Source organism: Mustela lutreola, chromosome 16 (assembly GCF_030435805.1).
Source record: "Mustela lutreola isolate mMusLut2 chromosome 16, mMusLut2.pri, whole genome shotgun sequence".
Classification (NCBI taxonomy): domain Eukaryota; kingdom Metazoa; phylum Chordata; class Mammalia; order Carnivora; family Mustelidae; genus Mustela; species Mustela lutreola.
The window spans coordinates 29,594,650-29,619,122 of NC_081305.1; the positions used below are offsets into that span (position 1 = coordinate 29,594,650).

Here is a 24,473-nt window from a genome sequence, read left to right on the forward strand (position 1 = left end):
GCTCTTTGTAAATTCCAGATAACATAAGAAATTGTGTCTTCAGAGTGAATTGTGATTGACACAATTTGTTTGAACCATGAACCAAAAGAAAAGTTAATCCTTTCATTTTTTATGAGCCAATTGGAAATTAATACAAAATGAATAAAATGATGGAATTCATCAGGAGGGAAAATTAAAAATATTATGTTTCCCAGACTTCATAGCAAACTTTTAACACATTCTTTATTGAGTTTTGGCACATGTCACCATAAAGCAATGCATACGTTTCTACTAAATTAAAACAGAAATATTAATTTCATGTTTACTTAACAACTTGGAAAAAATCAATGCTAAATTAAATACAGACAATAAAAGTTGACTAGTTAGCAGCTGCAATTTAGAAGTCAAGACTAAAACATCTTAGCTTCCTCTCATGTAATTTTACTCCTGTGTGGCTTTATTTGATATTCACCTAATGTATCATTTTTTTTTTCATTTTAGCTGCAGGATAGAATTAATGATTTAGAAAAGGAACGGGAACTTTTAAAGGAAAACTATGATAAACTTTATAACAGGTAAATCATTATTACATGTGTTCTCTCATTCTCTTGTTTGAGATCTTTTGTATTAAAGCAGTGGGTATCAGATTATCTAATATTGATTAAAGAATTAGCAGTGGATGATTGCAAGAAATATATATGTGTTCTAAAAAAATAATAAGCTGTTTAGGCACTCGTAGAACGTCTTGAAGCTGAGCAGTAGTCTTACTAGAAAACCGTATCATTTGGTTGCCAGTAACAACTGCTATTACCATTTATTGAATATAAACTGTAAGCAAGCAGGCACTGTACTAAATATTTCTCTTTCATGTATTATTATAAATTTCTCACAACAACCTGGGAATGTTGGTTCATTTTGCAGGCAATGAAAATAAAACAGAAATAGGTAACTTACCTACACTCTAAAGCTTGGAAGTGACAAAGCTTGTATTTGTACTTCTTTTGGTCTCTCCAAGCCCTAATCTCTTCCACTGGGCTCTCCAACCTATTAACCAAGAGTGATTCTCTTGGTGGCAAACAAAGGCGTGCACTTACACTTGTCTCTGCTCCTTATAAAAAGAAACTCAATTATCTTTATCTCAAGATAAATTTGTTTATTTATATATAAGTAATCTCTACACCCAACATGGGGCTCAAACTCATGACCCCAAGACTAAGAGTCACATGCACTTCCAACTAAGGCAGCCAGACACCCCTCAAGGTGAATTTTAAAGAGCAATTTCAGTTTTGTTTTTTAATCTACTTCATAATGATGGTATTTTAAAGAATTAATCCTTACACATAATGTTAAAAACAAAATTCCACACCACAGCCAAGCTTAGTTAAGCAGTACAGATATCTGTGTGTGTGTCTGTGTATATATATGTGTATTTTCAAGTCTTTTTAGTATATAATAACTGATAAAGGATAAATAAAAGTTTATATGAAAGCAGATTTAATATATATATTAGAAGATATATGTTAGAGCTGATATTCAACAGTTGCTTCTATTATCTTGTGAAACATCAGAAAGTAGCCATCTGATGATGTACAGACACACCTCTTTTTAACTGTATGTTTTGGATGTTTTGTAAACTGGTCTACGGCCATACCACCCTGAACGCGCCCGATCTCGTCTGGATGTTTTGTAAACTGAATTTACATTTTATAAATTAATCAACTCATACCTAAAGAGTGTAGGATTAGGCTTTTATTTATTTTTACTTTGAAAAGATTCATAGAGTATTGTTAGACATCATTCCAGTTCATAGATCATCTGTGTTGTTTACCGACTTGTGTTGATTATCTTTGCACAGTGGCTCGTTATATGAAGAGTTATTGATAACAGATTCAGACATCAGTTAAAATAATATCTGGGGCTCTCCAACAAGGAAGCCTGGCTAAAAATCTTTATGTGGAATCTATCTTGGACCCCTTCCAGATCACTTGGCCCAATTTGCTTTGTTCTGGTGTCTTTCTCATCAGCCCCATTAATTTTACCTAAAGCATATATTATGCTTCCTGTTTTGTATTTTCATTTCTATAGAAAAATACAAGGTTTTTATTGATATTTATCTAAGTATCTAGTAGTTATGTTTGAAAATTCCGAATTTCGGTATATAGATCATACAACCACTGCATTGTAGGGCAAAGAAGATAATGTTATCCTCATATTTTAGAAATGAGGGATCTGAGACTCGGTAAAAATTAAGAAACATGTACAAAGTCACACAGCATTGCTGATACAACAGTATTGGACCCAAACCCAATTCTTTTGACTCTAAAACTTGAATTTTTTTCACTGTGCTTCACTGTCTCTTGGATTTTAATTGCATTGGGAAACTGATTCTGTGGAAGGAAAATGTTCATGGAATAATAGAACTACCATACATTCAGAAATTTTTATTGGTTTATATTTATCTTCAACATCTTATAATTTCAAATAATTTAACATGGTCTTAATATAAGAAAATAACTGCCATTAGCCATTACTTATACATTTTCTTCTTCCCAATTTGAGGATTTACTGAACATACCTTCTGGGAATAAAAAACATTAAACTTAGCTGGGAATAGTGCATAAAAGGAATTTTGAGGGAGACATGTTTTTCTCATGTTTACTTTATCACTATGAAACTTTATCTCTCCATATTAGAAGATGACTGAGAGTGTAAATCTGACTTTGAAGGGTTTTTTTTAATGTTTTATGCTTGAGCTACAGTTTTTTTCCTGTCACATTAAAAACAGACTTCATTATGCTGCTTATACTTGAATTTTGTGTGAGATGTATGGAAGTAAATGTATGTAGTGAGTGTCAAAACATTTTGTGTCCAAAAAAATATTAATGTCACTTAAACACAAAACCCAGCAAGCACACATGATAGCAAATAGAACTATAACATTCTCTAATACAAATTTTTAATATATAATTTGTTTTCAGAAGCAGAGTTGGAGAAACTTCTACAAAAATCATCGTTGTCCTTACGATTCTTTACAGCTTTTGTGTTTCATGGCACTGTTAGTCATCATTGCCAACAACTAGTGCTCATCAAAAACGAAATAAATTTTACTCCCTGTTTGGTTAGTCATAGTGATAGCGTGTTTTTTCAAGGAGAGCATTTGTTTGTTATTCAAAATTGGCTAGTTTTCAGGGGAAAAATATGATTTGCAGATTACATTCTCATCTTCCTTTTCCAAATGAAATTTTGAATGTGTTTATTATTTGACATATGACATATTAGAGAATCATCTGGTTAGATAAAACCCTCATGTTAGAATTTGGTATGAGCTTGTTTTAATATGCAAGAACATTTTTGATACAATGCCATGAAATAAGTATGACTTTAAGAAATATTCCATTTAGAGATTCAGAATAAATTTTTCACAGTTAAATCTGTGTGGTCAGAGAGAAACTTGATACTAGAATATTGTAAAGCCATGTCCCATTTAAGTTATTATAGTTTTAGGGTGGTATAACTGATGAATCCAATAGTTCTTCCACTAGAGTATATATGAATAACCCGGAAAACAGCAAAATGTAGGTTAACCACCCCTTTGGAACCTCCCTCCCCTGCCTACAACCACATGCAATTCAGATTTAGTTGATTTGAGATAGGATCCAGAGAATCTGTTAGAGGTGATTTTAAAAGGTATTGACTTCCTGGGAGACACTAATCTAATACCTACTTTAAAAAAAATAGCCAGTCTAGTTTTTGAAGATGGTATTAACCACTTCAAGAATTGGTTTTTACTGTGTAATTAGTAGTCCTCCATTATCCAGAATTTAATGGAACACTGCTCACCACCCATAGACTCTCTGGGCTCCATTTCTATAAAGTGAACACCCGTCCCCTGCAATCTTCTAGGAACCATGAGAGCGCATGTGATCAAGTAGGAGCACATGGTGCTTCCCAGAAATCAAACTGAGTACATTTGGAGCATCATTTTCCTTCAGTAAGTGAGATGGCACTATGTAAATACATATTTAATTTCCGTTAGGTCCTAACTAAAGTACCTATGGATCTCTTTGTGGATGACTTAGACCTTATTCTTCCCTCTGTCTCCCATTAGGGTGCCCTTAAACATTGGAATACATGGAATTTCTTCTGTAAGAAAAAAGACCTTAGGGTGGGGACGAATTCTTCAGCTCTTATTTCTGTCTGATCATGTTGTTCAGTGGTGCGTGTGCTCACCCGTGACTGCCGGTGGACATGCCGGCAACCACAGGCACCAATGGGCATTCGAGTGCAGAGCAACATTTTCTCACTCCTGCAACAGAATGTAGCAATGAAATATGCACACGGACCAACTGTGATCCCCCCTCAATTGTCACTGTAGGCAATATACAAAAAAATTTTCATGAATAAAAGGTTCTCAAAGACTGTTCTCATATGCAGATTTAATCATGTACACAGCCTTTACAAAGAAAATGGAGCCAGATGTGGTTCACCATTTATAGTTACACAGATGGCTCCAAGCATAGAGGAATACAGTAAACTCAAAAGGAATTCCTCATGAAACTCCAGTGGAATGTAATCCTAAATTTAGAGGAAGATAGCAGTGGACTAAATTCAGATTGACTTATGCTGATTTACACTAGTATTTTGTGGGTTTGGAAAAACCAGGCTGCTAAATTGTTCTTAATTTAAACACATACAGCTTCTGATGTTTCTGCCAGATTAACTGTTGGTGATCTTTTTGCTGGTACTAATGCTATTGGAACACTACTGTTTCTAATTTTTGGCATCTGATACAATGTATAATTGTGCCTATTTCATCATGCTAATTTTTTTTTTCCGGGTAGTACATGTTTTTAATAATACAAGACACACACACACACACACACACACACACACGTTTTGGTTTACATAATTTGACCAGAACAAAAAGTATATTTGTTCTTTATTTTAAAAAGTGAAAATGTAAAGAAATATTCTTTAATATTTAAAGTATATACTTTCATGTAACTCTAGGTAATTGTACTTCTGATAAAATTGACTTGAAATATGGGTATATAGGTCCATGCATTTCTTAAGATTCCATTTGTGAAATGAGATGTCATATTTAGAGAAACTTCTAGAATTCCATTTATTTTAAGTTCATATTATTTTAAATGCAATAAAAACATTCAAAATGTAAAATCGACACACAATTCTTTTCCTTTGAAAGCTATGCCTCCTAGAAAAGTATCTCTTTTGGAATAAAACCTTGAGACTAGCTGGGAGCAACATTAAGGGCAATTTTTAATAACAAGTTTTTCTTCCTTTACTGCATCATCAGTACAAAACAAGATTTTTATAAAGTTTTTGTTTCATTTGCCAGGTTTAAAATAAGGAGAAGGGTCAAAGCTGCTGGTAATTATTCAGTCATATCAGGCCTCACAGATAATAGTTTTCTGCTGAAATATAGATCAAGATCACTTTTTCCAAAACCTGGCTATCACCTGGGGAAGCTTTGTAAAACTGAATTCCTGGGCCCCAGGACCTTCATTTTTAAATCTCCCTGATTTCAGTGCACCTGGCGTAGCGCAAGTGTTCAGTTCATCAGCATTCAGCAGCCACTAGCGTAAATGAAAGCTGGGATTTCATCATCTGTAGACTGGAACGCGAGTTTAAACGGCTCCGCTTTTACTGGGGAATGACATTTCTGTCTTCGTCCTTCTTCCCAGGGTAGTCTCACTGGGTTTCCACACCAGCCGTGTTACAAGTAAAACTTTGTTCTTAGCCTGTTACTGCTGTTGGTGTTTTAGGACAAAAACGACAGTCAGTGCTTCTTCACAACAGAATTACTGTCTTGTCATTCACTGTGCTATTCATTTCATGGCCAGAATTTTGTGAATGTGTTATTAGCACACTCAGTAAAAGTTTCAGATTCTAGAGGTGGAGATCAGGTGGCGAGCCCCTTTTCCCTGTATTAAGAGGGTGTGTATGTGGGAGAGAAGAGTTTTATCCGAAGCCGCTGGCTGAGGCTTGGAATTGCGGATTCCTCTGGAGTATGTACAGTATCGGAATTCCTTTACTAGTCCCACAAAAGCTGCACACTGCCAACTTTTCTGACTGCAGAGCTCTAAATTAAGGCCAGTTCCTTTGCTCATCCCACAAACCCTTTCATGTTTCCTAACCGCAGCCTGAGAAAGGCGCCTTGGTTTCAACAGCAGCAGACCAGCATATGTTTACTTAATTCCTAAGACATGATGACAGTGGTCTCTGTGCCACTAAAAGCTTTTCTCTCTCGTATTTTCGGTCGAAGCCGATTTCCAGGCTCTCCTTGCATGTCACGTGTGTTTTGCAGTGCCTTCAGTGCTGCCCACGAAGAGCAATGGAAGTTAAAGGAACAGCAGCTGAAAGTTCAGATCGCTCAACTCGAGACTGCCTTAAAATCTGACCTAACAGACAAAACTGAAATCCTTGACAGATTCAAAACCGAAAGAGGTACCTACAAAATGACTACTGACTTATTCATTTCAGACATCTGTCTTATTCCTTGTTATTCACTGACTTAGTCAGCACTGATGAGGCGCCTACTGTTTTGCCAGGCACCTTGCTCCATATGGGGAACACAGCTCATATTAACGGCCATCTACTTGCATGAATGAGCTTACCGGTCGCTCCAGATTTTCATTTACTCGGCCTAGCATATGTGCCAAAGGACTTTTTTCTTCATCAGAGATACTTTCATTCAGATTACCTTTCATTTTGCTGTCCTCGTTGTTACTTTCCTAAATGTCAGTCAAGCCTTTCTGTATACAGCAGTCAACAAGCATTTATTGAGCCTCCAAGAATGTGCTAGACACTGTTCGAAGTTCTGGGGGATACATTAATGACTGAAACAAAGGCCTTGCCCTCATGCAACATAAATTCAATAGGGAGAAACTGACAATAATTAAATAAATATGCAACGTGTCAGGTGGCAACAAGCGCAGTGGAAATAAAAACAAAGCAGAGTACGATGACAGAGGAGTAGAAGTAGTTGCTGGTTTTGATGGGCCGAACAGGGAAGAGCTCTGCAATAATGAGAACGTCTAAATCTACTCTGTGACAGTGAACTTAAATACCAGGAAGACTTGTCAAGATGTGCCTGCTAAAATAATAATCATTAATAAGTTTCATATACAAGTCACAGATCTCACCCTTCTCATCTCATGGAAATAAAATAATTATAATTAAAGTAGATGTCTGATTTGCTAGATTATACACACAAGTGCACAACAGGGAAATTGAATCTTTTGTTTCAAACATTGTATCTGTTGCTTATCCACTACATAAACCAAGGGGTGTTATAATATTGCTTCTCTTGAACATTTGCAATTATGTTTCACAAGAGCATTTCAAAGTTTAATGCAGACTCAGTTAAAAAATCACATATTTAGTAAGTATTCTATATATTCATTTAGATCACAATGCCCTATTTTATTAAGGATAAAAGAGATTTTTTCCCCCCATTTTGACATCTCTGAAATTAGGAGGCATCTTACAAATGATAACATTTTAAAATTATGGTCTGGCCTTTTTTTAAGAAGTCTAAAATCAGAACACCTCGTAATTGATGTAGTCTTAAATTCAGTGAAACACACATGTGCGGTATTTACTTACCAAGTGATTGAATTTTGGTGAAATAGTATTTATGAATTTTTCTTGGGAATATTGTGAGTAGAATGAGATAGTGATATGATTTGTAACTGGGTGGGTATCTGATGTCAAGGATATATAGTTCCTGACTTTCATGTGATACTTAACAGAGCGCTTTTGTTTACCAGCTGCTCAGTAAATCCTTGTTGACTGAAAGAAGCAGAAGCACTCTATATTCTCTCTCTTTTCCAAAGAAGTGTAAACTGCTCATTCTTAAAGAAAGAGAAATGGGGAAAAAAAAAAAAAGAAAACTGTCATATTTCTGTGCTTTCTCTCTTTCCCTAAATCTTAAAAGTTCTAAAACTCTTTATACATCTGAATTGGTCTCTGGAAAGAAACTCTTTTTTTTTTTTTTTTTTTTTAATTTTATTTATTTTTTTGACAGACAGAGATCACAAGTAGGCAGAGAGCAAGCAGAGGGAGAAGGAGAAGCAGGCTTCCCACTGAGCAGAGAGCCTGATGCGGGGTTCAATCCCAGGACCCTGGGATCACGACCTGAGCTGAAGGCAGAGTTTCCAACCCACTGAGCCACCCAGGCGCCCCTGGAAAGAAACTCTTAAGAGGATAGAATCTTGGTGGTCTTTTTTTTTTTTTAACTGATCTATTATTGTTGAATTAACTCCAAAGTTTCTTTTAATGATTAAAACAACAGTTGCTAAGTTATTTTAATCCACCATTAACCCATTCCTCATCTTTTTTTTTTTTTACTAGTTTTTATGTCTTCTTGGTATTTTTTTGAATGATTAAAAATAATTCATGTATAAGCATTAAAAAAGTATGGTAAAAAAAAAATCTAAAAGTCCCTCAATCACACAACCACAAGATAATCACTATTACTGTTTTTATGTGTGTCCTTCCAGAGTTGTTTCTATATGGATTGATAGTTTTATAATGTGCTTTTTAATTTACTCTATCATGAAATCATTCCTTGAGTATAAATGTAAATCCACATCATCATCATTTATAATGGCTGTCATAATGTTCCATGTGAGGATGTACCAAAGATTGTTTAACAATCTTCTGTGGATGAATTTTTAAATAGCTTCCACTTTTTAAAGTATCATAAACATCTTTCTACACAAGTCTTTACACATTTATTCATTTGTCTTCATAAGAAAAATTGCTAGAACTGAATCTTTTTAGTTATTTTGCTTGACTACCTGAAATTTATAGACCTAATGATTTAGGTGCAGAGGTTTTTTTTGAAAATGTTACAATAGATTATGAGAAAAATATTACAGGCTTGAGCCATTGTTTTCCAGGGAAATAATAAATAAAAAACAATTAGAATTATCTATATAAGGAAGTCTTTTAATATTTAGGAAGTTCCTTTTTGTGTTGCAGATTTTGAAATTGTTTCATTTTACTTTGAAGTCTCTTCACACATTTACCTTTTCATGTATCAAGTGTTCTTTGCCAGAAGATGTTTCCCTGGGTTCTTAGAGTCATTCATCTAACTGGCAAATTATTTTTAGAGAATACTCACCTCTTTATTCAAGGTACAAATTAGTTTCAGATTGTGTGAATATGTGGGGGAAGGATATGTAAATGCAGTTTGCATTTGCTTAATGCTTAAATTAACTGCATGTGTTTAAAGGCCCTGCTTTTGAAAGTTCCTTTCTATCTTTAGCTGAAATGCATAATTCAGCATAATGCATATGGTTATATTGATCACAGCTGAAGATATTAGCACAAAGGAGCTCTGAAAATTGTTTAGTTGAATTGTTCTCTGCACTCTGCTTATTAATGGTGTGCTTGAAGAACATAATTTTAAAAGAGTAAAATGTTATCTCATTTGAATAAAATGCTGTTTAGCTTAACCTGCTTTTTGTCAAATCATAAGGTAAGGAGGTTATTTTTCATCTTGTACAGGATGCTTTGATTTTTCATATTATAATTCAGCAAGTCTATCTCTTCTTTGAACTACATCGTCTCCGTGCTTTTAAAAGATTCAGGAGTTCTGCCCTCAGTAAACAGTTTGAGAAAGGAAAAATATTGCGGATAATTCTACATAAAATTTAGCAGAGAGAAAGGTACTGGCATTCAGTAATGTCTTCTTCCACTAAGAAGTTATTTTCCCACTAATAACACCCTAGTTTCAAAAAGATCAGTGAAACGGGGACATGGTTGTGGAAACAGAAACCAGCAAAGGAAGAAACATTTGAATAAGTTTATTTATACCTACTAGCATATCATCCTTAGGACCCTGCTCTGAAATATTGAAAGAATAGAAAAACTAGAGCACAAAATTAGAAATCAAAATACACTCTGTCTGGATGAAGGCGGGGAAGTCATGCCCTTTACCCTTTACCTCATTCTCACGACCCGTAACACTTCTTGCAGGCCTGAGAAGGAAATTATATCATTCTCAAGACCTCTGATTTTACATTTTTCTTACTGTATTTACCTTATTTCTGGTACCTAGCCATTTCCTATCTAGATTTTTTAACCTAATCAACATAAAATAAAGCATTTCACCTTCTTATTCTACTGTGTAACCAAAAGAGTTTTTATTTCCTCTATGAATTCATATTTACTATTAATCCTAATTTTTAATGTGAAGACAGGTATTTGACCTTACCTTCCAAAATTTCCAAATACTGTTCACATTTGGAAACTCTCTCATTTAGGTCACTGAGTATTAGCAATTCATATTCTATACCTTTTAATCTTTCATCGATAAGATAAAAAACATTTATATATTTGATAGTAACATGTCTCTGCATACCTTAGAGTCACTTTCTTTTTTTCCTTTTTAGTTTGCCAGGAAATATGTGACACTAAAAATATCCAGATTTAGTCTGTTGCTTCTTAATTGTGTAATTTACAATTTTCACTTATATGTAGCATTTATAGCTTGGGAACACAAAGTATTGTAAAAGTCAGAAATGTATTTTTGTATAAAAGGCATTCAGTGTGCAAATGTATTCATGTAAGGAATTCTTGGCAAATGCGTTGGCTTGCTTTTTTTAAGAAATGGAAACAAGAACGTACAACTTGAATTGGGAACTTTTGATAAACACAAGTCTTTGAAAATAGGATGAGATTAGTGGATACACTTTGGATGACATGGTTTAGAGTTAGGCTACAGGGAGCCAAAAAGAATACTTGACCCCCTCAATGAACTCTGTTGAAGAGTACACTTAAAAACATGAGACTATAGAATAGATTTGTTAGCTAGTTTTTTTTTCCTTTTAAGTTAAGCATATGTTTAATGCAGGGAGGAAAAAATTAGTCTCTTTATAGATTTACTGTCTTCTGTAGCTCTACCCTATGCTCCTGCTTGTGGGTTCAGGTGAATGAGTGCCTTGGCAAACATAACCTATCTCTACTCCTTAACGAGAGCTCTGAGTCCATGTCCTACCAATTAATAGCACGAAATCAATGAATAAAGAGCACACATGAATTATTACTGATGCTACCATGCACTGGCTGAGAATCCATTTCTCCTATCTTAACAGATTTGTTCAAAGTGTGGGTGATTAAAACTATCGGTGTAGCTATTACCGGAGAAATTATGTTGTTTTAATAAAAAGACTTTATGCTAAATTTGGAAAAGAAAACTTGAAGTCAATTAAAACACTAAAAGGCAAAAAAAAATTCTTTTTGCATGCTTTTCAGGACCCTTAATAAGTAAGTAAAAATCATAGATTTAGAAACATATTTTCTTAGCTATTTAGATAGATAGAATGTTCCTTTGAAGTCTCAGAGGCCACAATTTCCTTATATTAATACTGTGAACTTAAGTCTTCAGTTTTTGATAAGCAACTGGATCATATGGTAGACACATGATAGTGTTTGCTTGTTCCTCATTCCCTCACTGCCTTTGTCTAGGTGCTAGCACAATTTCCTCTCTGACCAGAGCGATGCTAGTTCGAGCTTGGTGTGTATCAGGAATTAAATTAATTTTAAACGTGTTCTTACGCCTCGGGCTCTCTTCCCTTTCTAATTGTGTCAACTTTATTTTTAAGACCAAAATGAGAAACTCAGTCAAGAAAACAGAGAACTACAGTTACAGTATCTGGAACAAAAACAACAACTTGATGACCTTAAACACCGCCTAAAGTTTTACAACCAGGTGAACTGTTTTCTTATTTAGGAAATAAACATCAAATTTTTATCTCAATATTTTATGCTCGGAGGAAACTAGACTACAAAGCAAAAGAGTACAAGTGTATTAGATTCTTAATTCATGGTTGTTAGCTTACATTTCAGAGGGAAGATTCTGAAGAGTTGGAATGTCTCTTATACTTAGTTTCTTAGTTCGTAGTAGCAGGCAACTTGTGCTCCGTGAGGATAATCTGCATAGTTGGAATGTCTCTTGTACTTTCCATTAATATCTCATTGTGAACTTTTACTTACTTTATCTTTTGCAGGAGAGTGATATTAATGCTGAGGAACTGAGTGAAGCTCTCCTGCTTATAAAGGTAACTTTCTGAAATTCACCATGAATTTCATGTCTACATATAACTGTTTCAGCATAATGATGACCCTTGTCTATAACCCTTATACTTGGAGAATGAATTATTCAGGAAAGTGGTCAGGTGACATTTAGTTACAGCATATACATATTTCATAATGACATCAAAATTACATTAAAATAGACCTCAAAAACTCTTATTTAAAGCACTTTCTCCAACTGTAACAAACATTTCACTTTTACACGCCTCGCTATAAAACTAATCAATAATTTTCTGTCCTAAGAGGCCTTGGTACACCCTATTTTCTTAAATAAAATATTGAATTATAAATGTTACCAGAAGATATTTTTCAGTTCTAAGATAATCTGTTATTTATAAGACAACACAAGAAAATACATTTCTTTCCCTTTAGATCAACAGTGTAGCTTTTAATCAGTTAAAGAAATGGAAATAAATGTACATGATTCTTCTTTATGTCATGAAGTAATAAACTGTTTTAAGAATTCTCTGTAATTGTTCCAGATGTCTATCTAAACACATTTTCTGTATCAGGATAGTTTTATTCCTGATGGAAAATGGAAATATATCTGTTTTCAATTAATGATTATTCCTTGCTCTATCTGTATTAATTCACATGATTACATTTTAGAAACTCTTATTTCAGTAATAAAATATGTTTTTATTTTAGGCTCAAAAATCACAAAAAAACGGAGACCTTTCCTTTTTAGAGAAAGTTGACAATAAAATTAACAAAGATCTAGAACGCTCCATGAGAGAGCTACAAGCAACTCATGCAGAAACAGTGCAAGAACTTGAAAAGACACGAAACATGCTAATTATGCAACATAAAATTAATAAAGATTATCAGGTAATGTGCTGCACAAGATGGGAGAATAGGCTTCCTATGATATTCTACTGATAATTACTTTTCAGAGCAGTATTATGTATTATCATCTGTTATCATCTCTTATCATGTATTACCACATGTCTGGAATTTGGCCTTGTAACTAGGTGCTTAGAGTAAATAGTTTAAAAACAAATTTTTTTAAAGCCCCTGGTTTTTAGAGCAGAAACAGCAGCCACGAATTCGCCTGTGCTGCTATTAGCACATTCTACAAATGTATTGTAGCTCTCCTACCACAACCACATGTTATCTTAGCTTTTAACATACAGGAAAGTCACCTCTGTGAGAAGGAATCTGGGGTCTTGTTAATTTTGTTTCTGATTTATGAACATTGCCAAGCATAATTTTCTAAACTTTAAGCTATTTGAGGTCAGAAAACCACGGTTTACATCTCCTGATAATCACCCCCAAGATTTAGGAAATGCTTGACTCAGAGTTGCTTTAAAAAATGAAAATGGAACTAATCCTAAGTATTGAAACTTGTTATCTCTTATTTTTTAGATGGAAGTTGAAGCAGTGACCCAGAAGATGGAAAATTTGCAGCAAGATTATGAACTCAAAGTGGAACAATATGTTCATCTTCTTGATAGCAGAGCTGCACGCATTCAGAAACTAGAAGGTACAATTCCTTGTCCACAGTACCTAGATGAATGGATTTTACAATAGTTGAAAATGTCATCTAAATCCACACTCACAATTTCCTTTCGCTCTGTTTTTTTCTAATTCATAGCTATAATGAGAATTTACCAGAAAGGTTGTTTTTACCTGATTCTTTTTTACTTAAGAATTTTTAGTAATTTTCTATTGCTTTCCAGATTCAGTGCTGCAGGCAAAATTTCAGAGTACTTTATGGAGTCCTGCAGAACTAACTTCACCACCCCATTCCTCATTTCTCTTCTATGCAAGCTATGTATCTCATCCAAACAAATCTGCTTGCTGGTTTGCAGATTCGCCTTTCTCAGTCCTGCCTCTGTACCTTTGCTCCACCTTTATATCTAACATATGCCCTTTATACCCTGCTTGGAGTTCTAACCAAATGCAATGCACGCCTTTGCCAGGAAGCTGGCTCCAATCACTCCTAGCCCTTCCTCTACTTGAAATGTCCTTGCAGTGTGGTTTCCAGACTTGAATAAGTATGAGAATCACATGAGGAATTTGTTTCAAATGTAGCTTCCTGGGCCCTACCCCTAGAGATCAGAGGATCCGTGGTTCTATAGATTTAGAAATAACTCCCAAGTGTTTCAGATGCAGTTGCAAGACTATACTTTGTAAAACACTATCTCAGTACTTCCCATTTTTCCTCTTATGTACTCAAAAATTATGTGTGGGGATTATATTATATAAGTGTTCTTCACTGTTCGAGTTTTGCATATTCCCTGTGACTGCGATATAAATTCTATGAGGCTCAGTACTTAGTCTCTCTTTCATGTCCTCTGGCATACAATGTTTAATTCAAATGATTGATGCCAGCAGTAATTTTACACTCTTGAAAATTGCTGAGGATCCCAAAGGCCTCTTGCTTATATGGGTTCTACTTATCATATTAAGAATTGAAAGAGAAATTTTGAAAATATTTATTTTATGTCATGCTAAAATAATAATAAACCCATTACATGTTAACATAAATTACAGTATTTATTTTTTAAAAGCTGTATTTTCCATACAGAAAAATAGTGAGAAGAGTGACATTGTTTTAAACCGTTTAACATTTTTTTAATTGTTTGACATTTTTGCAAACTTTTTGGTGTGCCCCTTAATAGAAAACAGCTGGGTTTTTAAACCTGCTTTCTGCATTCAATCTGTTATGATATCACACATTATGTAGTCTGGGGAACTCTATTAAACACTTGTGAGAGAATAAGAATGAAAAAGACAAGTGACATGTCAGGATTATTTTAAAAATAGTTTTGACCTCACAAACATTCAGAGCAGTTTCAGGGACCCTCAGGGTTCCCAAAGCACACTTTAAGAACCACTGCTCTAAGTAGAAGGGTTCAGTAAATATTTTTATCTGCCTGAACAGGGCTTTCCAAAAGTCAAAGAGCAGTATATACCTTTTATTTCAAGTAGTACTCAATAAAAATTTGCTTACTAGAATTTTCCTGAATAACAAGGAGGTCACATAGTTTAGGGTTTTCTTTCCTTTTAGTCTTACTAAATCTTCACCAATAAATTTCATCTGTCCCCTAAATTTATTGATTTATTCCTTAGACATGCTCAGGCTCTTAATACATCCGAAGCAATGTGCTAGGGAGGGAGAATCCAAATAGGAAAAAAAAAAAAAAAAAGCTCCGGTACCACCCTTAAGGAATTTATAAGATGGAGCACATAGGATAAGGGCACCTGGGTGGCTCAGTTAGTTAAGCGTCTGACTTTGGCTTGGGCCATGTTCTCATTGGCTCCTGGAATCTCCCTGCTCCGATGAATCGCCCTGCATTGTTGCATCCGTCACCCTGGCCCAGGCTCCACACATAGTGAGGATTCTGCTTCTCCTCCCTCTCGCTCATGCTCTCACTGTCTCTCTCTCTCTCAAATAAGTAAATAAAGTTTTTTTTTTTTTTTAAACAAAGAGAGAGGGACGCCTGGGTGGCTCAGTTGGTTAAGCAGCTGCCTTCGGCTCAGGTCATGATCCCAGGGTCCTGGGATCGAGTCCCGCATCAGGATCCTTGCTTGGCAGGGAGCCTGCTTCTCCCTCTGCCTCTGCCTGCCTCTCTGTCGCCTGTGCTCACTTGCTCTCTCTCCCTCTGTCTCTGACAAATAAATAAATAAAATCTTTAAAAAAAAAAAAAAAAAAAAAAAACAAAGAGAGAGCACATAAATAGTCATACTTGACCATGAAGAATGTAAAGCTAGGAAAATGCAGGTGATAACAAGGAAACATGGAGGAGAGAATACCTATTTAAACCTGAAGATTCAGGGAAGACTCCGCTAAGTAAGTTTGGAATCTTAAAAGATGACAGAATTCACCACTAAGTAAAAACAATGAAAGGCATTCCAGACAGTAGAAGATTCATGTTAAATGCCCTAACTGTGAAGCACTGCCTTTCATTTGCCAAACTGCACGCAGATCCGTCTAATTGGAAGGCAGCTATGCTCACCACTATACCACCAATGATGATCTGTCTAATTGGAACTCGTAGTTAGTAAAGGGGGAAACTATCTCCAGTTAAGGCTGGGAAGAGCCAGTTCATTAAGGCCCTGTTTGCCACCTTGAAGAGTTTGAGTTTGACACTTGATAATCTAGAAGACCACTAAGCAGTTTTTAAGGTAGGCAATAATTTACCCAGAACTGCATTTTGGAGATTATGCTATCATTATTAGAAAGAATAAGATATGAAAGAAGGAAGCACTTTGGGTTCCGTGATAATCTGGGTAATAAACACTGGGAATGTAGGTAAAGTAGCATTAGTGGACAGAGAATGGACAGGGACAAACTAGAAAGACTCAGGAGACAGTGTTGAATTGTAGTGACCCTGTGGATGTGGGAATAGTTAAGAGAAAGAGAAACTAGACCAATTCTGTGGCAACAGTTGTAAGCAACTGGATGAATGCGAACACCAGCACTTGAGATGTCAAGTACAGAAATACCTGGAAGTGAATACTCTACATTGGCTCTATGCTATTTTGGATATGTTGAGTTTGATGTGGCTAGGGGATAGCTAGATAGAGGGACCAGCAAGCCATGAGATATATGGATTTGGAGTTCAGGAAATAAATCTGAAATAAAAATAGAAAAAAGAGAGGGGCGCCTGGGTGGCTCAGTGGGTTAAAGCCTCCGCCTTCAGCTCAGGTCATGATCTCAGGGTCCTAGGATCGAGCCCTGCATCGGGCTTTCTGCTCAGCAGGGAGCCTGCTTCCTCCTCTCTCTGCCTACCTTTCTGCCTACTTGTGATCTCTGTCATAAAAAGAAATAAATTTTTAAAAAAATTAAAATTAAATAAATAAATAAAATCTTAAAAAAGAAGAAAAAGAAAAAGGTGAGTCTTTGTATATTGATAGTAGCAGAAATCATAAAAGATGGAGGTTGCCTATAAGAATATATAGACTAACAAGAGGATAAAAATAGAGCCCCCAGCAAACGATGAGAAAAAGAGAAAACCCTTAAAAAAATAGAAAAAAGAAAAAACAAGAGAGGTAGAAGATAAAAAAGTAGGATAGCAGTTCATAAAAGGGAAAGTGACCATCAAGGAAGCATTGCATTCCGTCAAGGAAGCAAAGAAATCAATGATACAAGAACCAAAGTCTATTCCATCTAGCAATTGATTTGTTATCTATCGGTAACCTTTTCTGGAGCAGTTTCATGAGGAAAGTAAGGCAGATATTCTTTGCAGGAGGTTGGAGAATGTCTGTTGATGATGAACTGTACACACAAGCATATGTTACTTTTTCCGGAAATTTGGATGTAACATGGGGATGAAATGTGTATCTAAAAAGACATACCAGGGCACCTGGATGGCTCAGTGGGTTAAAGCCTCTGCCTTCAGCTCAGGTCATGATCCGAGGGTCCTGGGATCAAGCCCCACATTAGGCTCTCTGCTCAGTGGAGAGCCTGCTTCCCCCTGCTTTTCTGCCTACTTGTGATCTCTCTGTCAAATAAATAAAATAAAATCTTAAAAAAAATAAAAATAAAAAATAAAAAAAAGACATACCTTTTTAAAACACAGATTTATGGAAGTACAATTAGCATACTGTAAACTGCACATGTTTGAGGCATACAACTTGGTGAATTTGGGCCCATGGCTACACTGTGAAACAATCACCACAATCAAGGCAATAAACATACCCATCACCCCAAAAGTAGAATAGGAGAAGCTTTAGGAATCTGAAGAGAAAGAGCCAGTGGGAAAAGAAACTGACTTTAAAGGAGTGAATATAATAAAGCAGAAACAGCAGAATAGGGAGTATCCAAATATTTACTTCAGCTCTTCGTTCAAAAACCTTTCTTTCTTTTTTCTTTTTCCTTTCTCCTGGTACAGACTGTATTATAACTTGAGTTGTAAGTTTCTTGTTAATAACCGGTGTCAAAACAAAGGATGAATTTTTGTAGACTACAATATTACCCACGGAAAAACCATATAGTCATAGAATTTAAGATTGAGACTCTTCACCAAAGCAGTTAGACTTCATACCACTTCAAAAGCCAGTTTGTATCTTCATATGTCAATATTTAAAAAATATCTAAACTGTGTGTCTTCTCTTGCAGCCCAATTAAAGGATATTGCCTATGGCACCAAGCAGTATAAATTTAAACCAGAAATCACACCAGATGACTCCATTGATGAATTTGATGAAACTCTTCACTTAGAACGAGGCGAAAACCTATTTGAAATCCATATCAACAAAGTAACCTTTTCTTCTGAAGTTTTACAGGCATCTGGAGATAAAGAGCCTGTCACTTTCTGTACCTATGCTTTCTATGATTTTGAGCTACAGACAACTCCCATTGTGCAAGGCCTTCACCCAGAGTACAACTTCACTTCTCAATATCTCGTTCATGTTAATGACTTATTTTTACAATATATTCAGAAGAATACTATCACTCTTGAGGTCCACCAAGCTTACAGCACAGATTATGAAACAATTGCGGCAGGTCAGTTGAGATTCCATGAAATCCTAGAAAAAAGTGGTCGAATATTTTGCACAGCAAGTTTGGTTGGTAAGTACAATCTTATAACCTTCAGACATTTGAATCGCTAATCTAGTTTATATATTAATATGGTGTTCGACATTACTGCCTTCTCTAGGGATTCAAGATGCCCTGAGGGTAGGACAGTGTCCTCTTATTGATCTGCCCACAGTTGGTTAGACTATCCTAAATGTCATGGGTGATGTCGGTGCAATGGCTATTAATTTTTTAGAAATTTATAAGTGCAAATATTTATTTACCATATTAATACCCTTTTTTGATTAAGCATTAACTGTAGTACGTTCATCAAAATTTTTTTTAAGATATTCTTTATTTATTTGTCAGAGGGAGAGAGCACAAGTGGGCAGGGTGGCAAGCAGAGACAGAGAGAGAAGCAGGCTCCCTGCTGGACAAGGAGCCCAATGTGGGACTCGATCCCATGATGCTGGGATCGTGATCTGAGCTGAAGGCAGCAGCTTAACCCGCTGAGCCACCCAGGTGTCCCATCAAATATTTTTTAAGAGCTGATGGTATCACTGTTAGTGGGCGTTGGAAATACATTGCTAAGTAAGCCAGACAGAGCCCCTGCCATCATGTAGCTTACCTTCTAGAGGGGAAGACAGTCCATAAAACAAATATATATCTCATCAAATGAAGAAAAATAAATAGACTAATGAGAAATATGGAAGGTTGCTAATTCAGATAAGAACTTATCTGGTGGTTGACATTGATAAAGACCTGAGTAAAGATCCATGACGGGATCCAGGGGAAGAATGTTTCATGCAGAGGTAACAGCAAGTACCAAGTGGAGGGACAAACATGACATGTTGGAAGAACAGCAAGAAGGCCAGTGGCTAAAGCAGAAAAGTGATTAAAGCAATAGAAGAACGACTAAGCAAAGTCAGTCAGTTAGGCACATACCATATGATTTCACTCATATGTGGAATTTAAGAAACAAAACAAATGAGCAAAGGGAGAAAAGGGGGGCGATGGCAAACCAAGAAACAGACTCTTAACTCTAGAGAACAAACTGCTGGTTCCCATAAGGGAGGTGGGTGAGGGATGGGGAAATAGGTGACAGGGATTAAGGAGGCCACGTGTCTGTCGTGATGAGCCCTGGGTGATGTATGGAAGTGTTGAATCACTAAATTGTTCCTGAAACTACTATTACACTGTATGTTAATTAACTGGAATTTAAATGAAAACTTTTAAAGAAAAGAAAGTACACTTTAAAAAACATAAACAACAACAAAACAAAACAAACAAACAGTGGAAGGACCAGATCATGCTCTAGAGACTTGTAGGTCATGGTGAAGCAAATGGATTTTTTTTCTCTGAGTGATGAAAGTCATTGGAGTTTTGAGGAGGGAAGTGATGTGATCACACATAGGTCTTAGAAAAACCACTCTGGGTGCTGGGGGAAGAATAGTCTGTTGAGGCCAAGAGGGAAAATTAGGTTCATTATCAGGCTATCACATTAATCTAGAAAGATGATGATGGTGGCTTGGAATAAGATGGTAGTGAGAAGAGTGATAAGAAGTGGTTATTTTCAGTTTATGTTTGATTAACTTTAAGACTTGCTTATCAATTGAATGGAGAGTAATGAAGGAAATGGAGGAGACAAGAATTTCTGGCATGCACAACAAGGAGAATCGTGAACCCATTTATTGAAATAGGCCTGGGAAAGGAACAAATCTGGGGAAGAAAATCAAGAATTTTATTTGAACAAGTTAAGCCTGGCTGCCTGTTGGATAGCCAAGTGGAGATGGCACATGGTCAGTGAATACACTAGCCCTAACCCCAAGGTTAGGGATAAACACATGAAAGGGAGAGTCGTTACCATATGGAATATATTTTAAGCCTTTGGCCTAGATAATATCACATAGAGAATGAATGTACACAAAGCAGAGAAAGTGGCCAAGGACTGAGCCTTGGAAAACCGCACAACTTAGAGTTCACGATGAAGAAGAGACACCAGGAAAGGAAACTAAAGTGATTTGAAAGGCAAGCCAAGAGCATATAGTATCCTAAAGGACAAATAAAGAAACCATTTCAAGAAGAAAAGAGGGTGACTTAGCTTCTCGGGAGGGATTTTATTTTATTGATTGATTGATGACAGGGGTAACATATTTACATGACTCATAAATGAAAATGTATAAAAGTTTATACTTTAAAATCTCTCTCTCCCATTCCTCCCCCAGCTACCCTAGAACCTCTCACCAAAGGCTGCAAATTCTTCCAAAGAAATTTTAAGCATATACAAGAAAATATCTATATGTATATGTATATGTATTAATATTCTTGTTCCAGGATTTTTTTTAAAATTATATCAGATTTTAATCATGTTTGCATGTTAATGAGAATGATCCATCAGTGAGAAATTGATGAACTAGAAGAGAATGGGGAAATAGTTTTAATAATATATGTTCAGGAAAGCTTACATATAGAATATCTTCTATTCAACAAATATTGAGTACCCATTGTATACTAGTCCCTCGGGTAGGAATCTATCAATGGAAACCACAGTTCTTGCCCTCAAGAAATTCATAGTGTGGGTGGAGAAATACACTGGTGAACAGAGAGTTATGTGAAAGGAATCAGTGTCCTAATGAGAGAACATTCTCCTCCCCTCTTTGAAGGGAACAGAGAGCCCTTAAATCCCCCAAGAGCTATAGAGGAAATCTTCACAGAGGAAGAGAGATGAAGAGCTGCCCGACTTGGAAAGAAGAGTGAGGGTATATAGGGCAAACCTCATGCAAGCGTGAATTACATCCGGCATATTTGTCCCTGTACTTGTGGCCCAGTGGAGAAGTGGGAAGGTGCCAAAGACGTCTTGAAAGTTGAATCATAATGTGGAATTTCATATTTATAATTTTGAGATTTCATATTGTATCTGTCAGTCTACATTGAGTACAACTTATTAAAAACAAGCTACTATAGCATCAAAAAGAATCTGTGCGGTATTTAATACAGTGTTTAGTTTTTTTCTTTATATTTTAGAAGGTTTGCAATAGCATAAGTTGGAATATCTCAAACATAATCTGACATAGCTCTTTAATAATACTTAACATATAATGAAACTCATACTTGCAGAAGTAACTTGATTTTCTTCAGCTCTGTTCTTTGCCAATCACACATCATTTGTGCAAGTCATATATTATTTTACTCAGTATAAAACTTTAACAGTGAGTTATGCATTGGTTTGTAGGAACTAAAGGAGACATCCCAAATTTTGGCACAGTGGAATACTGGTTCAGATTAAGGATTCCCATGGATCAAGCAATTCGACTTTATCGAGAACGAGCAAAGGCTTTGGGATATATAACATCAAATTATAAGGGGCCAGAGCAAATGCAATGGGTGAGCTGGTTGGACTTTAAGACATATTTATGATACAGAAATTTTATAATATGTCTTTTTATGTTATGCTTTAAACCAAAATCATTTTCTTTCACAGCCATCAAGTGACTCTTTTTAACTTTTTATTTTGAAAGAATTATAGATTTACAGGAAGTACAAGAACTGTACAGAGAAGATCTATGTACCCTTCACCCAGCTTCTCCCAATTGTAACATCTTACATATGGAAACATACATATTTGATAATGCAATACATTATCAAAACCAGGAAACTGACGTTAGTACAATACCTTTAACTAGATTACAGACCTTATTTGTATTTTATCAGTTTTTACATACACTCGTGTGTGTGTGTGTGTGTGTGTCCTATGCAATTTTACCACCTGTATATATTCATGTAACTGCCACCACAAGGAAGACCCAGAGTTGTTCTATCACTACAAAGGAACTCCTTGAGCTACCCAGGGCACTTTTGAAAATTGCAGTATCCTGAGCTGCAAGTTTAAACATAATTCCTCAGAGCAGCATTGCCCAAGCTGTGTTTCATGTAGTCTTAATGGCCATACTTCCAAAAGAATTCCATGATCCAGTGAATGCAGAAAGCACTAAAGTGAGCCAAGTGAAATAGGGTCCTTGACTCGTCATGTATAACAAGAATCCCAAGAGGAAAGCTTAAAGTATGCACTTGAATTAAGTAACAAAGGGATAAAATATAGTTGAAACATATTGGAATGTCTGCTCAAGTCATAATTATCTTTTTTCGTTTGGACCCCTGTCGCTCCCAGTTCATGGGGCTGGCCCCGCCAGAGACCAGATTTATGCCCAGTGGTCCTGTCCACTGCCACTCACTACTCAGTTATGGCTTCTGATTCGGGAGTGTCCACCTGACCCCAGTTAAGCCAATCGGATTCTTTTTTCAAGGGAAAGCAAGATTTTCCCTGCTTGGAACATGTGAAATTGGGAGCTGTAGGGCAGCCATCTTCTACCATGTTAACCCACAAAGGAAAGAAAATGGGTCTGGAGAGAAAGAACAATGAGCAAGCATCCAGAGAAAAATGGGCACTAGATCAAGTGTAAATTCTGGCAGTTTTCCAGCCCTCTTACCTTCCTAAGGCCCACCCGCATTTCTGCTATACAATTCTATACAATTCATGGACTAACGTTAAAGTCTCTTTTTGTTGTGTTTGCTAGGTGGAATTAGTTTCCATAATTTTCAATTAAAGAACCAGGACTAATATAACATTAATTCCCCAACTTACGAAAGAATGACACCTGTTTCCCCGAGATCATCTTTCTGGACTAGTATTCTTCAGAACATATATTGGGAAATGCTGTAATGGAAAAGAGAATTAAAAGTAGACCAGGTTAGGGTGCCTGGGAGGCTCAGTTGGTTAAGTGACTACCTTCAGCTCAGGTTATGATCCTGGAGTCCCAGGATCAAGTCCCACATTGGGCTCCCAGCTCTGTGGGGAGTCTCCTTCTCCCTCTGAATTTCTCCCCTCTCATGCTCTCTCTCTCAAATAAATAAAATCTTTTAAAAAAAATTGGACCAGGTTATTTATTTAGTTTTGTAGTTTCATTGTTTTTAGACTCCCATTTTCTGGCTTGGGTGAGTCAATTATTCGAATTCCAGCTTTTGTGGGTAGATTTGAAGTGAGAAACAGAGGAGGTACTTCTTAAATCATTGCACTCAAAGTTCTGTAGCTGAATACAAACCATCCCTGGGATAGCAGTACTGGGATCCCCTTCTCCGGTTTCTCCTCACCACACCACCAGATATCTCTGCTGAGGCCATGATGAGTTTGGTTCTATTTTGCCTTCTCCAGTAAACTTGCTGGAGTCAGAGGTTCCAGATTCAGAAAGGCAGTTGAAGAGGAGCCCCGCTTTGTGGAAAGTAGAGAATGGTCCAATGCTAAACTAAACAAGGCCCTCGAACACTAACATTTCTTTGTCCAGGTCATCAGCTATGGTGGGCTTCACAATTAGTACAGATGTTTGTTAAAATACTTACGCATTGGCTACCTGAACAACAGTTTCATAAGGGGCCATGGAGTATCATCCAGCTCTGCCTAATCATTCCTTTCACGCATCTTTCTTCTGAAATGTCCTCTCAATCCTAACTTTTTATGCCCTCTGGTGTTTATCTCTGACCATGGTCTCCTGTTCTCATAGTAGTTGAACTTCAGTATGCTGGCTAATCTCGACTCAAATATCTGCTTTCCCAAACACCATTGGTTGAAGAGGAGGACCAGCCCAAATATAATGAAATAATTTCTCTGGGTGGACTCCATCAAATTCACTGGATTCTTTTTTTTTTTTAAGATTTTATTTATTTATTTGACAGAGAGAGATTACAAGTAGACAGAGAGGCAGGCAGAGAAAAAGAGAGAGAGGGAAGCAGGCTCCCCGCTGAGCAGAGAGCCCGATGTGGGACTCGATCCCAGGACCCTGAGATCATGACCTGAGCCTAAGGTAGCGGCTTAACCCATTGAGCCACCCAGGTGCCCCAAATTCACTGG

General features: G+C 36.3%; 1 protein-coding gene across 3 annotated transcripts in view; it reads left to right on the top strand.

Annotated features, from left to right (window-relative positions):
* Positions 1–24,473, top strand: part of RPGRIP1L (RPGRIP1 like) — a 93,695-nt gene that overhangs the window by 27,596 nt on the left and 41,626 nt on the right. For all 3 annotated transcript variants that reach the window (XM_059152151.1, XM_059152153.1, XM_059152152.1), the window contains 8 exons: positions 481–554; positions 6,308–6,447; positions 11,616–11,722; positions 12,021–12,071; positions 12,754–12,933; positions 13,471–13,588; positions 18,173–18,625; positions 21,804–21,955. In XM_059152151.1, the coding sequence (XP_059008134.1) occupies positions 481–554; positions 6,308–6,447; positions 11,616–11,722; positions 12,021–12,071; positions 12,754–12,933; positions 13,471–13,588; positions 18,173–18,625; positions 21,804–21,955 (1,275 nt within the window). The remainder of the gene's footprint in view (positions 1–480; positions 555–6,307; positions 6,448–11,615; positions 11,723–12,020; positions 12,072–12,753; positions 12,934–13,470; positions 13,589–18,172; positions 18,626–21,803; positions 21,956–24,473) is intronic.